This window comes from Elephas maximus, chromosome 3, assembly GCF_024166365.1.
Source record: "Elephas maximus indicus isolate mEleMax1 chromosome 3, mEleMax1 primary haplotype, whole genome shotgun sequence".
In the NCBI taxonomy this organism is placed as follows: domain Eukaryota; kingdom Metazoa; phylum Chordata; class Mammalia; order Proboscidea; family Elephantidae; genus Elephas; species Elephas maximus.
In genome coordinates, this window is record NC_064821.1 from 172,838,205 (window position 1) to 172,854,933 (window position 16,729).

Below are 16,729 nucleotides of genomic sequence, written 5' to 3' on the forward strand. Positions count from 1 at the left end.
TACTAATCTCTCCTGATTTATAGGACTCTATTTACCCTTCCTTAAAGACTTCAGGACCATTCTCAGTTTTCTGTTCCAGCCCATTTCCTGCATCATCCTTGGTGGAATCTGGAGCCTTGTACAATACAGTCTCAACCTACCTGTAGAGACAGCCTTGTTTATCATACCTTCACCCTTGTAATCCAAATTCCTGCCGCTCCCTGCACTTTTCTGCTTCTGTATCTTTACACTCACATTATTCTCACCTCTTAGAATATCCTTTCCCTCTTCATTTCTACCTTATCACACCCTATCCATTCTTCAAATATGTTCCCAATTTCCTAGTAAGAATTAATCTCTCTCCTCTTGTGGCAGAGACTGTGAGCCGTCTCCCAAACAACCACTCATACCTTACTTTTCAGTAACAACATCCCAATTCTTGGGCAGGGGGCAGTCATACGCCCAGCTAAAAGACTACATTTCTCAGTTTCCCATGTACTTAGGTGCAGTCATCGGACCAAAGTTTAGCTAATCATATATGTCATATATATAAAAAAATATATATACACATATGAAAATTACACGGGATATAATGGGAAAACTCTTTAAAAGGGAAGGTGGTCCTTTTTTTCTCCCCTTTATCCTACTGCCTCAAATAAGGAAGTGATAACCCTAACAGTCATCTTGGCTCACGAGGGTCTTGTCTAGGAGACTAAGTTCCCTGCCAATTTTGTGACGTCATTATACCAGCTTTATACAGCCTGTTTCCTGACTGCTTTTACATGAGCAAGAAATAAATTTCCATCTTGTTTAAGCCACTGCAAATTTAGATTTTTCTGTTATATACAGTTGAACCTAATCCTAATTAATATTGTTTCAAAGGTCTGTAATAGGGTAGGGCATATCTCTTGTTCATTTTTTCGCAGCAGACTGCTTTGCATCTAGCAAGCAATAATGCCCACTGAACAGGATCTTGATAAATGCTGACACAGGCCTTTGCCCACAGCTCAAAGCACTTAGTAACATTTCCTTTATACATCCACTTGAAACAAGCAAACAAACAAAATCCAAAATATTTTCACTGCCATTTCTCCAAAGCAGATAAATTTATTAAGTAAACCCTCTTACGATGATATTTGTCAAGGAATGAAATTAAAAGAAAAAAATTCTTAAGGGAAAAACATACCAGACAGACAAGATCTTACATAATCACAACATTTAGACTGGTAGGAAAAAACTTTCTTAAGAGATTTCTCTGTACATGGAAAGACAGCAGGTTATTTCCATCAGCCATCAAATTAGTCAGGTATCTACACAAACCCCTTCTTTAAACATAGCAATTGCAGAATTGTAATGAATTTTTGACCCTGAAAACTATTTACCTTCTGTGCAGTAGAATGCTCTGGAAATATAACATTTATCATACTACTGTTTATACTCTACATCATTTCAGGAAGCACATTTCACCCTACACTAAACTTACATATCATCAAAAAGAAAAGGTTTAAAGCTAACTTTGGAAAATAATTTAGTGTTATGCAGATATCTTAAAATTTTACAATCTGGATTATGACCTTTCTTTGTCAAAAACAGCCACAGCTTGAGACAGAAATCAATCTAGGACTTTTTTATGCCTGAAAAACATTATAGTTCCAAAAGATAGTAAGCTATTTCAATACCATAAGATGCTAGAATCCAACATAGAGAGCAGAACACAACAAAACTGAACAATTCACTAGCTGTGTGATTTGGGGCAAGTTACTTAACCTCTTTGCTCCTGTTTCCACATCTTTAAAATGGAACTAGACTTAGTATCTACTTCAAAGGGCTGCTGTGAGGATTAAATGAATACATTTACTTAAAGCACTTTAGGAAGTACTACATAAATGTCTACTATTATTACCATTATTATCATTCATTGAATGCTCATTTGCCATTCTAAAGGCAAAAACAAATGAACAAAAACCCTCCATTTCGCAAATTAAACCAAATGATAATTTACGTATTATATAAAAAATACATTAAAGAACATTTTAATATCACAATTGTTACATAAGCTAAATGAAAAAACTTATTTTTCTGACGTCATCTAACAAAAGACTGTGCTCAAAATCTTTTGATTTTAAAATGCAGTAGTGCTATATAACTTGACCTACACAACAAGACTTGGTGGCAGATGTGAAATTTAAGCCCCACTTTTCATTATTAATGTCTTATTCCAATTTATTGCTCGTGTTCCTTCCTCCATCATGGCAAATGTTTCTTTGTAGATTAAGTTCAGAAGTCACCAAATATATATAAAGGCATCTTTTGAATATGCTTTAACAACAAGCTCATAAAATCAAACTTTAAAATCACTATAAACTAAAATTAAAAAAAAAAAAAAAAAGTACCTGAGATTCAAGTGGAATGAAAGAAATATTTATTTCTTTACATCTTCTTATTGACTTGGAGCAAGAAGCCTTAATTTTGTTAAAAAGACTGTCAGGGCAAACTGGAAGGAGAAAAAAAAATTGGGGGCATTTGACTCCATGAAAATTTTTATTCTTTTGAATAAAGCATTCTAATATCTAAGACTAAATAAAGAGATATATACTGACTTTCAGAGTAACTGACTACGACAGAGACTTGTTCCTGACTTTACAGAACAAATGTATTCCAGCCACGCGGCTACAACAGAAATCCCATTTTCCCCATTCACGTCCACCACAACCTCAGAGATACTTCCTTAGAGATCTGCTAAAACAGCGAGCTAAAACTATTAACAAGGAAGCACGTCCAAATGCATGACTTACTAAACTTTTGCAGTACTTTCAGAACTTATGAATTGATACTACTTTTCTAAATCTGCTAGTAAGTGATATTTGGTAATTCTTCCTTGAATTACAGGAACTTCTCTAATGTCAGGAAATTCTAAGACTCTAAACTTGTAAGTTCTAGAACTTAGAAATTTTTTTTTAATAGTTCCATTACCTCTAAGTTGGAATATCAACCATAAGCTACTAGTGTTTTTAATGTGATATTCTTTAGCCTCAAGATTCCTGAAGTTAGAAGTGGCTTTGTGTTCATTAAATGTTACCAATTCCATAACCATGAAGTTCTGTATAATAAGGTTATTTGAATGACAAATACAGTATGGCATTTTAAAAAATGAAAATTACTACTAGATATGAAATAAATAATCACACCCAAGAAAAATGGACTACTTAAAGTGAGGGTGTTTATAGTAGCAAAGACTAAGATTTAATTTAGATAAATGGTATCTTTATTTTGAAGTATAATTATATGACTCATTATAAAATATAACACAGAACTGTATGTGTCTCTAGACGTCACTGTGGTTCTTTAGTTTAGCTGTTTTCTATTTGAACATATGTCATAGTAAGAGAAGTGTAGATTTTCACCCTGAATATTTGCCAGAAAGACGGCCGTTTCTTCAGTGTCTTCCCCAAGGGCCCCTTTTTTAATTATACAATCAAATCCCCAATTGAAACTTTGATTAAAAAAAAAAAATTCTTCTTGTCATCAGCATACAATGTGAAGGAAAGCTCCCCATACTCACCTCTCTATTAAACCTTCCCTTTCCAAAATAACTGCAAAAATGATTATCATTTCAAACTAGTTTAGAAGTTTCTTTTAATTTTCTATCACCTTAACATGAATTAGGATAAATATAATCTTATATTTTTAGATTCTTTGTTAGCCTAATGACAGCAAATAGAAAATTACTAGTACTATAACAGTATTATAAAACACTATATATTAGATAACTCAGATACTTTATAATAGGATTTTACAACAATGAAACAGTAACTTTAAAAGAAGCTACTTACAGTCAGTGAAATATATATACGCTGCTTTATATCTGTTTTCCGACTTACTTGCAAAATCACGTAAAAAACAATCTACAGACTTAAAAAGGGTTAGAAGTTAATACACATTTCATGAAATACTAATTTAAACATGCTAGCTTTTGAAATAACTGAGATCATTTTATTTCAATAATAAAGTAAAACCTTACTGGCTAAAAGTTTAATTAATTTATAGAGTGATTTTTTTTTTTTTTAAGATGCCATGCTCCCTAGCCAGTGATAGCTAGTAAGGTAATATGTGTGATGGCAAGGATTTTTTTTTTTTAGAAAAACACTCACACCACATGCAATTCTTTTCTGAGTTTAAGGTCTATTATTATGTCCCTAGAAATGAGGTTGAGTTAAACAAAGGCTTTCCAACATCAGCTAACATGAAATATAAAAATTCAGAGAGAAAAATTTCTACATTCATCAGAAAAAATATACCAAGTACAAATGTACTTTCCACCATTACCCAACATTTTAGATACAAAATCAACAAAATGAATAATCTAAGTTGTTATGGGAAGAAAATTATTTTATTGTAACCCTAACTGTCTCACTTAGTATATCAGCAGTTTAAAATTCAGTGAGAAACTAATGTTCTAAAAGCTTTGGTAGAATAATTTCCCAAATTCAAAAAATGTGTGTATATTGTGCAAACTGGGGCTACCATACATCAACTGACTAATGGCCATTCTTTGAAAAATCAGCCAATTAACAGACTGAATTTATGCTAACTCATGAGGGCTTTAATTTTTGGTCTTTATGAATAGTTTTAGAATTCAGTTCTTCTAACAAAAAAGGTAGAAAGCTTTTAATAAAAACAAGTTATGACTTGATTAGTGCCCTCTTCCTAGTATTTTTTATTATTTCTAAGAGTAAGTTGGTTCTGACATAACTTGAATATCTTTTTTTTTTTAGTTTTCATTATTATTGCTTTTTATTATCAGTATCTTCATAAATTCAATCTTTGAACATCTGAGAATGATAACATCAGCAAATTACATGCTGCAACACTGTATAGTATATATTACTAGCAATAAGATGTGCCCAAAAAATAAAAATCAACAGACGGTTTTCAGTGCAGTTCGTTGTAACTCAAATACATCTGGGGCTACCTATATAAATGAACTAGCTTGTTTATATTTGTTGAATCAAAGATGTTGTTGTTATGTACTGTCGAGTGGGTTCCGACTCACAGCAACTACATGTACCACAGAACGAAACACTGCCCAGACGTAGGCCATGCTCAAAATCGTTGTTATTCTTGAGCCCATTGTTGCAGCCATGGTGTCAATCCAGCTCGTTGAGGGTCTTCCTCTTTTCCGCTGACCCCGTACTTTAGCAAGCATGACACCCTTCTCCAGGGACTGATCCCTCCTGGTAACATGTCCAAAGTATGTGAGACGTAGCTGCGCCATCCTTGCTTCTAAGGAGCGTCTGCTTTTACTTCGTCCAAGACAGATTTGTTTGTTCTTTTGGCAGTCCACAGTATGCTTAACATTCTTTGCCAACACCACAATTCAAAGGCGTCAATTCTTCTTTGGTCTTCCTTATTCATTGTCCAGCTTTTGCATGAATATGATGCAACTGAAAATGCCATGGCTTGGGTCAGGCGCACCTTAGTCTTCAAGGTGATACCTTTGCTTTTTAATACTTTAAAGAGGTCCTTTGCAGCAGATTTGCCCAATGCAATGCATCTTTTGATATCTTGACTGCTGCTTCCCTGTGGGTGTTGATTGTGGATCCAAGTAAAATGAAATTCTTGACAACTTCAATCTTTCTCTGTTTATCATGATGTTGCTCCTTGGTCCAGTTGCGAGGATTTTTGTTTTCTTTATGTTGAGGTGTAATCCATACTGAAGGCTGTGCTCTTTGATCTTCATCAGAAAGTGCTTCAAATCCTCTTTACTTTCAGCAAGCAAGGTTCTGTCATCTGCATAACGCAGGTTGTTAATAAGTCTTCCCCCAATCCTGATGCCGGGTTCTTCCTCAAATAGTCCAGTTTCTGGATTATTTTCTTAGCACACATGAATCAAAGATATTATTCACCATCTTTGTCTTTATTTATTTTTGGTCTATAAAATCTATTGAAAGGGGTGTACTGAAGCCTCTTATATATTTATATTTCTAACAGTTTTGCTTATTGTATTAGTTGCTATGTGATTTGGTACATACAGACTTATTAATGTTGTATCTTCTTAAATTTGTCATTTATGATTTCGTAACGTCCCTCTTCATCTTGTTTAAGGCTTTAAAACTTAATTTTTACCTTTTCTAATACTAATATTGCCATGTGTCCTTTCTTTTTGCATTTATCTAGACCTCTTTGCCCAGCACTTTATTTTCAATCTTTATCATTCTATTCTTGAAAACAGTGTGTTCCTTGTGAACATGTTTTCTTTCTTAAACCAATTAGCCAGTTTCTGATTTCAGATTTAAAAAAATATATGTTCAGAATTAATTACTGCAAAAGTTGATTTATTCATTCTATCTTACTTTATATTCATTATTTATTTTACATTGTGGTTTTCCCTTTCTTTTATTTTAATTTGGAAATTGCATTACAGTTCTCCATTCCCTTAATAATTATCTTCTCTTTCTCTGTACTCACAGTCAGTCGCATTTTTCTACTATTATTTAAAGGCAGTCAGTTCTCCCCACTAAAATGCACTGGTTTTCCCCTCATCTCAAAAAGATACCTTTAGAAGACTTTTTCTTTCTCTTCTAGGCTGGGTAAAATGGGAAGAGATATCAGGAGGGTGAGGGATATGATGTGCACAAGAAACTGTAAAAAGGTAATATACTGATGACCCTTCACAGGTTCAAAGATTTATCAAAATCAAACCAAACCCGTTACTATCCAGTCGATTCCAACTCATGGAGACCCTATAAGACGAAGTAGAATTGTCCCATAGAGTTTCCAAGGAGTGCCTGGTAGATTTGAACTGCTGACCTTTTGGTTAGCTGCCATAGCACTTAACTACTATGCCACTAGGGTTTCCTCAAAGATTTATAGGAGCTGGCTTATTAGCGAGCATCCTAGAAAGAGAGAAGGTTTCTACTGTCAGAGAGCTGGACAGTTGGCACGTGTGATTATGAACAGGGTGCTGTTATTAGCAATGAGGAGGTATAGGAATGATCAAGGGGTTGGGAAGCTGAAGCAAGACAGAAGACAAGAACATTGGGAGATAACAGATCAAGGAACTGAGAAGCCAACACACTGGAATTTTCATTGACATGGGTAATGAAATCACCAAGAATTATGACTAAAAGATTGTTAAAGAAAGTGACAGCAAGCTAGGGGCTAAAACTGTCAAGAGATTAGAAGGAAAAACCCAGGGACTGTACATGGGACTGGACATGCAAGGAGGAAGAACAGCAGGTGATACAATATGGCAGGAAATGCCTCAATGTGGGGAGTTTTAGAAAGAAAGAAGATACAACGGTTTGGATGCAAAAATGAAGGTCAAAGAATATAACTGCTATCTCTCTTCCGTTTGTTCCTTTTTCTCCTTCTGGAACTCCTAGAACTATACTTCTGGAGAACAAAACTGTAAAACTACGGATCTCCTAGATCTAACCTGCAAATCTTTTACTTTTCTCCCTGTGATCTCCATGTCTTTACTTTGTTGCTTTGTTCCATTTTGATCTTCTAGGCCACTAAATCAAATTTCAATAGTGATTATCCTCTCTTTCAATTAATTGTTTAACTGAGAAATTACATTTTTGAACTTCAGAAAGTTTTTCATGTGCTACACTGGACTCTCCTTATATATACTATTTTTCTGTTCAGGTTGCCATTTTTCTCTTCTAGCAGCGATATTTTGATAGAGATGTATCTTATTCATTCTTACTAAACTTCCTCTTGGGCAACTTGACCCACTTAGATGTGTGGCTGCTTTTCTTTGTCAACTCATTCAAGGCTTAGGTCTAATTGTTAAAAAAAAAAAAATTTTTTTTTTTTTTTTTAATTGTTAGAGTATCCAAAATAGAGGCAGTTTCACCAAAGGAGAAAGGCAAAGTGATCTCTCCTCCTGAAGGCTGCAGAAGCAAAAACAGACAAACCAATAGGGCCTTTCTGAGGCACCCAAATGACCTTTCCCTTGGGGTTCACAGACGTACTATAGCCATGCTCTTCCTGAAATCTCTCGCTTTTTGATCCTTGCCTGGGATCTGTCTGATGTTGGTCTCCTGGTGCCTTCCCAGACTATGAGGAAGCAAGTCTCACCCCAGAGCTCACCACCAGAGTTCCCATAGAACCCCAGGCCTCTAGAAGCCTGGGAGACTCAGCAAGCAATTGATTCAGGACAGGAAGAGAAACTGGGGGCAGTTGTGCTAGACAAGGGAGTCACAATCAGGTATCATCTTCTATGAATCCTTTCCTCCTTTATTGAACAGTTTTATATCCTGCTTTTTTATTTTACACTAAAAGTGAACATTTACCTAGTCATTAGAAATTCCTAGAAACCGTATTTTTATGGCCATGTGGTATTTCATACCATTATTTATTAATGCTGAGAATTCAACTGCATTTATTTATTGTTAGGAACTTAATTTGACTATTTATTTATTTCCTTATGATAAACTCAATGACGTAGAACATTTTTTAAGGTTCTTGATAAGGAATAGCAAATTATTTTTCAAAAAGGCTGTTATCAGTCTATAAAATATAATTTGCTATCCCACAAGCAGTATATGGCAGTTTCTGCTCCATGACCCACTGATGGATAGAATAGTTTATTTTACATATACATAAATATACACACACACGCACACATATACGTATATATATATGGAAACCCTGGTGGCGTAGCGGTTAAGAGCTATGGCTGCTACCAAAAGGTTGGCAGTTCAAATCTACCAGGTGCTCCCTGGAAACCATATGGGGCAGTTCTACTCTATCCTGTAGGGTCGCTATGAGTCGGAATCAACTCGATGGCAATGGGTTTGGTTTGGGTTTATATATATACACATACATATATATATATATATATATACGTATATATATACATACACACAAAAAAACCCAAACCAAACCCATTGCCGTCGAGTCGATTCCGACTCATAGGGACCCTGCAGGACACAGTAGAATTGTCCCATTGGGTTCCCAAGGGGTGGCTGGAGGATTCGAACTGCTGATCTTTTGTTTAAAAGCCAAACACTTAAACACTGCCCCACTAAGCCCCCATACCACATACTCACCGTGCGCGCACGCACACACACACATTTTATATCTCTGCCAGTTTGCTAGATGAAAAATGGGGCTTTTAACCAGCATTTTCTCCAATCGTGAATTTTTTCTTATGGAATTTATTTTGCATATAAAACCAAAAATGTCATTAAAACACACTGTTCACATTAGCAGCCAATAATGCAATAGACTAAACAGTGGATATCTACTTTTTTCCCTGTCTGCTAGAGTTAGAAGAGAAATGAAACAGGATTGCCAAATTAACACTCTAGGTGGGAATAAGCCAAAAGAATCCTGGAAAATACATTTCTCATATACAGAAGAATATAAAGGAATCTGACACTTTATTAGGCTTCCAGAGGGTTGGCTCCAAGTATGAATCAAATCATACAGTCAGATAATAAAGTGAATTTCTTTTACAAATACATATATATATGTATGTGTGTGTGTATATATACACACACACACGTACACACATAAATATACATATGTTGCTGTTGTTGTGTGCCACTGAGTCGATTCCAACTCACAGCGACCCTATACGACAGAGGAGAACTCATCCATAGGGTTTCCTAGGCTGTAATCATTACAGCCAGATAGCCAGATCTTTTCTCTCATGGAGAGCTGGACCTTTCAGTTAGCAGCCTAGTCCTTAACCATTCTGCCACCAGGGCTCCTCCTATATATATATATATATATATATATATATATATATATATATATATATATATACACACACACACACACACACATGCACATATGTGGGAGTGGTATGCATGCTATAGGAAAGTCACTAAGATAAATAAAGGATTAAATCAAGACTATTTTTTTACCAACCCTTTCATCCCCCCCAAAATTATGGTTCAATAGGAACTGTGTGAATAACAAGTTATTCAAAGAAACTATCATTTTATACTATTAAATTCTGAATACTGCTGTCACATATGGAAAACGGAGGGCTACATTCACTTATACATTCTTATTGAGAAGAGTACAAATAATCTTCTAACCCAGAAACAATTTCCCTAAACAAATTTCTGACAATATTTTTTTAATAAAGGATATGGTATTGCTTTACTTTTCCTATTAGAAAACCATGCAATGGTAAAAAAAAAAAAAAAAAAATTGAAGAACGTAGTTTTTAAAAACTCAAATACTCACCTTTGATGTTGGAGAGATAAAATAAAGAGCTTTCATTTGTCTGACAGGTTCACGATTCTTATAAATGTTCTCCACCACTAACAACAAAAAAAGTCATATTTGTGACCGTCATATGCATACATTTGAAACAACTTCTAAATAAATTTTATTGAACTTTCCATTTACAATAATACACCTACTCCTCACTTACCGACTATCTCGTTATCTGACATTCTGCATTTACAACAATTGTAAAAAATCTACTGTATGACCATTTTGTGCATTAACAACGTACATTTGGCAATAACAAATGCCAAAGTGCAAGGCGAGAGTAACGTAGGCTGTGATGGTTAAGGTTATGTGTCAGCTTGGCTGGGCCATGATTCCCAGTGGTTTGGCAGTTATGTAATGATATAATTCAACAGTTATGTAATGATGTAATTCGGCAGTTATGTAATGATGTAATTCGGTGGTTATGTAATGATATAGTCATTCTCCATTTCGTGATCTAACATGGGCATCCTCCATTTTCACATAATGACGATTTTCACATAACATCCTGGTCTTTGGAACTTAACCATGCCTATAAGTGAGGAGTGGGTGTTGGAAAATACATTTACATATACTACGTTTAACATTTTCTTTGTTTTCATTAATAAATAAAAAACTCCCTGAAAATGTATTTTCTCTCTAAGGCTAAGCCTTGGACTAAGTTGTCTTCTCATCATGAGAAAAAAAGATAAAGCAGTTATTCATAGTCAGGTAGGTCTACCAGCATAAACAATCAACAAGACATGAAGAAACCAAGGAAGTACATTAAAAATTAAAACGTTTTTCTTTTTAAAAATATAAACCCATAACCAAACCCAACCCACTGCCATCAAGTCAATTCTGACTCATAGCAACCCTATAGGATAGAGCAGAGCTACCCCATAGTTTCCAAGAAGCACCTAGTAGATTTGAATTGCTGACCTTTTGGTCAGCAGCCGTAGCTCTTAACTACTACATCACCAGGGTTTCCCATATAAACCAAACTTGTTGCCATTGAGTCAATTCCAACTCATAGCAACCCTATGGGATAGAGCAGAACTGCCCCATAGGGTTTCCAAGGAGCACGTGGTGGCTCTGAACTGCCAACTTTTGGTTAGCAGCTGTAGCTCTCAATCACTATGCCACCAAGTTTCCCATGTACTACTATTAAAAAAAAAAACCCAACAACTAGATGGTGCCCAGCTACCACCACTGACAGCTCTGACAAGTATCACAATAGACGGTCCCAGAAAGAGCTGGAGAAAAATACAGAACAAAATTCTAACTCGCACAAAAAAAACAGACTTACTAGTATGACAGAGACTGGAGAAATCCCAAGAGTATGGCCCCTGGACACCGTTTTAACTCATATTGAAGTCACTCCTGAGGTTCACCCTTCAGCCAAAGATCAGAAAGGCCCATAAAATAAAATGAGACTAAATGGGCACACCAGCCCAGGGGCACAGACGAGAAGGCTAGAGGGGACGGGAAAGCTGGTTAACAGGGAACCCAAAGTTGAGAAGGAGAGAGTGTTGACATGTCATGGGGTTGGCAACCAATGTTACAAAACAATATGTGTATTAATTGTTTAATGAGAAACTAATTTGCTCTATAAACCTTCACCTAAAGTACAATTTAAAAAAACAAAAAACGCATTCCCATGAGCTGATTCCAACTCACAGCAACCCTGTAAGACAGGGTAGAACTGTTCTATAGGGTTTCCAAGGCTGTAATCTTTACAGTAGCAGACTGTGACATCTTTTTCCCATGGAGCAGCTAGTGGGTTCCAACTACTGACCTTTTGGTTAGCAGCAGAGTGCTTAACCACTGAGCCACCAGGGCCCCTTCTATATTACTATTAAAAAAAAAAACCCAACTCCGCCGAGTCAATTCCAACTCATAGTGACCCTATATGACAGACCAGAACTGTCCCATGTAGTTTCTAATGGGTACCTGGTGGATTCAAACTGCTGACCTTTTGGTTAGTAGCCATAGCTCTTAACCACAATGCCACTAGGGTTTCCATTATAGTAATAGCTAATATGATACCAGATACCAAGAAAGGCATTTTACATGAATTATCTTACCAAATCTCATAATAACCCTGTAAGTATTTTACAAATGAGGAAGCTCATGCTTAAAGAAGTTCAGTAACTTGTCCAAAGTTAACAGCTAGAAAGTAGGATAGGACTCCAGCCCAGATCTGTCCAACTCCAGAGCCCAAGTTTTTTAACTACTATCATATTCTTTAAATAAATTGCCAATTAACTCCTATTCTTTTAAAACCATATGTTAATATTTAAATTAAGTATTTTTAACAATAAAATTTCACTAGAATTTAGTCAATTATATTTATCACTGAAATTAAGAAGTTTATAAGCTAACCTAATGTAAAACAAAGTGAATATAAAACAAACTGTTAATTGTCAAATGAACTATTTAAAGCTATAATTTCTTCTTTTTTTATTGCGGTAAAAATACATACAACAAATCATTTGCCACTTCAACATTTTTTACGTAAAGCTCCATTTTTTTTTTTAATAATTTATTTTATTTAGTTGTTGCCGAAAATAAAAGTTACATATTTTTATAAAAACTAATTTAAAGCATCATTCTGTAAACCAAGAGAACTGTATTTCTAGACTCCTGTTGGCATGCAAAGGAAGCTACCCCTGGACTTCTCTTATAAATATGGTGATTTATTTTCTCATTCCTAAATTTATATTAGTAATGTGTAGGCTTATCATGGTGGTGCTGTAGTTTAAGAACTTGGCTGCTAACCAAAAAGGTTGGCAGTTTGAAACCACTTGGAACTTTCTGGAAGTTCTTAGATACTCTTCTTGGAAACCCTTTGGGGCAGTCTACTCTGTCCTATAGGGTTGCTATGAGACAGAATTGACTCAATGGCCTCAGGTTTTGGTTTGGGTAGGCTCATCACAGCTGCTATTAGATAGAATATAAAATAAGACTTCCAAGAAAATATTTAAATTATCTTTATCTCCATTCCTAATGATTGTAATTTTCCTTTAAAAAGATTCAAGTTCAATCTGAGCTAACTTAGTTTCACTGTTTGACACTCCAAGTGTTTTACAGTACTCTTAGGCTACACATACTACTTAATTTGGTGAATAAATGCACATGTTAAAACACTGTGAAAATACTGTGATATGATTTAGAACAGATTCAGAAAATATTCTGAAATGCCTGGTTATCAACTCACTGAAACCATTATTCAATTCACTGAAAAGTAGATATCTAGTAAATGATTAAAAAAAAAAAAGGAAAAGTTTTTATGATTATTCCTATAATAACGACAAAGGAATAATCAATTCCCTGTCATTTTAAAGGTTTCTACTTGACTTTATTTTCCACTGAAGTAGCATTTTACCCTTGTCTATTTTTTAGAAAGTTCCAAGACACTACTGAATATTTTCACAAATGACCTGAATGATGAGAGTTTGATCACTGAACGCCCCCGCCCCCATGCCAAGTCTAACAGCGGCATTCTCAGGACAGCTAATGTAGAACTCAAAAGGACTGTGACAAACTCAAGCTCGTAAATATGACTATGATTAAACCAGGACAGACCTGGGTGGCTTTGGAGGATATTGAGAACAGTTCCCAGCAGTACTCTACAGTACATAGTCCTATAAATGCTTTCCACAAAAAGCTTTCTGTGGCCCCCAAAAATTTAGAAAACTGGATACTATACCCTTACCAAGGGGATTCACATGTATGTTGGTTTATAAAAGGCTCTGAAAAATCTAAAGAAACCTGTTTAGCTTTGTCAACGGTGTTTCCTAAACTTATTTGCTCACAGAATCCTTTTCTTGAGGAATATCTATCAACGCTGAACATACAATAAGAAATAATCGTCTGTAAAAATGCAATAAAACTTCTTTAGAATGCATAATATTGGTTCTGCAGTTTCAAAGTGCTTTCACAGATATCATCAAATGGCTCTCATCCTCATTGCATGTCAGAATTAACTCTGGGAACTTAAAATTTAACTGGCTTAATTAATACTACAATTCTGCATACAATTTTCTAGTACATAGAAAAATCAAGGCTTTAATCTTCTAATTTCCAGTTTAGAGCTTTTTTCACTGAGAGAAGACCACAAACAGAACATGTAATCAATAATAAAAGATTGTTATTTTATATATAAATATCAAAAAGCAAGTATCACGGTCCCCAGACCTTCTGTTAGCCCAAGACAGAAACCATTCCCAAAGCCACTCTTCAGACAGGAACTGGACTGGACTATGGGATAGAAAATGATACTGGTGAAGGCTGAGCTTCTTGGATCAAGTAGACACATGAGACTATGTGGGCAGCTCCTGCCTGGAGGCGAGATGAGAGGGCAGAGGGGGTCAGAAGCTGGCCAAATGGACACGAAAATATAGAGTGGAGGGAAGGAGTGTGCTATCTCATTATAGGGAGAGCAACTAGGAGTAGATAGCAAGGTGTATATAAGTTTTTGTATGAGAGACTGACTTGGTTTGTAAACTTTCACTTAAAGCAAAATAAAAATAAAAAAATAAGTACCACAAAAATTTTTAGATAATCCTCCCATTATACACAATATTGGTTATGCTTTCTTGAGAATACAGGATATACTTTTGAACTTCACAGGTTAAGAGTGATAGAGGGTATATACACTACAGTAGGACCCAAAATACAGTCCAATATAAAAGCATAAAAAATAATTATATTTGACTTTTGAGCCTCAGTTTCCTCATTACAAAAGGGCGTACTTAGAACCTTTCTTTACAGGGTTGTTATGAAGATCAAATTTAAATAAATGGGTTAAAGGATGATGAGTTAAGGATGACAAGATTATTAATGCTATAAGATATTGGTATTTTCCCCAATGGTTATACAGACTAGGTTCTCATTAATATAATTCTGCCTAGTCAAAGGTACCCTCTTGCAGCATCATGATTTTTTTCATAACCTATATTTAAAATTTTCATACAAAGCTGATTTAAACTTATAATTAGCTTCATTTCTAGGTAACACAGAGAAACTTACAAACTTGGCATTATATATTTATAAATATGTACAAAGACTGATTTTATTAAATAAATCTTAATATGCATTTAAGGGCAATACTTGAAAATCCCAAACACTACTGTATTTTTTTGCAAATAATGGCCCACATAAATAACCCACTCACACATTTAACACTAAAAAAAATAACACGTGGTGGGGGGTGGTTTGGATGGTTGGCAAAAAACGTATAATGCACACATTTGTGTAAAAATATGGTAATCAAAACACTGAGTAAACCTAGTGTTTCAGTACACAAAGCAAAGACTAAGTGTAAGAAATTTAAAGAGAAACCATTTCCAAAGCCAACACTTCAGACAGAGATTGGACTGGACTATAATAATACTGGTGAGGAGTGAGTTTCTTGGCTCAAGTAGACATGTGAGACTACGTGGGCAGCTCCTGTCTGGAGGGGAGATGAGAAGGCAGAGGGGGACAGGAGCTGACTGAATGGACATCGGGAATACAGGGCGGTGAGGAGGAGTGTGCTGTCACATAAGGGGGAGGGCAGCTAGGGTTACATAGCAAAGCCTGTGTAAGTTTTTATATGAGAGACTGACTTGAATTGTAAACTTTCACTTAAAACACAATAAAAAAAAAAAGAAATTTAAAAAACAACCTCAACAAGGCAAATGACTTAGTTTCGATTAAAACCAAAAAAAAAAAAAAAAAAACAACCAAACCCGTTGCCATCAAGTTGATAAATTATATGTCTCAGATAAGAAAATAAAATTGACTTACAGAGGTTATTTTGAAGATTGACATGAAAAGAAGAGTGTTAAATCTAATAATTATGGTTAAAAAAAATAATAATTATGGTTAGAGGTATAAAAAAATAAAACGTAACCACAAAAAACATAATTACTAACTAAAATTTCTTAATACTTCAAACCTTTCCAATTATAATAAAGTTTTCATGATGAGTATCAATGACACTTACCAGTGATACCCTCTGCTAAAAGATCTGTCATTTTGCAACACGATGCCAAAAGCTTAGTGGTAAATTCATCTAAGAGCATTATCTTAAAACAAATACAGATTAGTAAATATGTAAGTATTTGATTGCCAACAATTCATAAAAGACAGAATTTTATCCATTAAACCTACTTAATTTTAAAACCTTCTACAAAATAAAATTAAATATCAGTATGGTAGGCCAAATAATCTCAAGTCATCTTTTAATTTCCATGATATGGAGATTTATTCTCTCAATATACAAACATATACTAGTATTATCTTTCTATTCCATTATCTAAGTAAGCAAAGAGAAATACTTCTATTTTCAATAAAGAACTTTTAAATATAATTTAACATCAAATTTCCTTAAAACTATAAATTGCCACGTGTAGAATAACAGTAATTGTTCCCGGCACTGTTCTAACACTTTATATGGATTAATTTATTTAATAGTTACAACTACCTTATTAATTATTATTCCCATTTTATAGCCAAGGACACAGGCAAGAGGGGTTCGGTAACT

At 34.8% G+C, this 16,729-nt stretch overlaps 1 protein-coding gene across 1 annotated transcript in view; it reads right to left on the bottom strand.

Annotated features, from left to right (window-relative positions):
• Nucleotides 1–16,729, bottom strand: part of STXBP3 (syntaxin binding protein 3) — a 65,473-nt gene that overhangs the window by 37,853 nt on the left and 10,891 nt on the right. Inside the window, exons 3-6 of the mRNA XM_049880189.1 lie at nt 16,190–16,271; nt 10,189–10,265; nt 3,813–3,891; nt 2,373–2,473 (exon numbers count right to left, since the gene is read on the bottom strand). Of these exons, the coding sequence (XP_049736146.1) occupies nt 2,373–2,473; nt 3,813–3,891; nt 10,189–10,265; nt 16,190–16,271 (339 nt within the window). The remainder of the gene's footprint in view (nt 1–2,372; nt 2,474–3,812; nt 3,892–10,188; nt 10,266–16,189; nt 16,272–16,729) is intronic.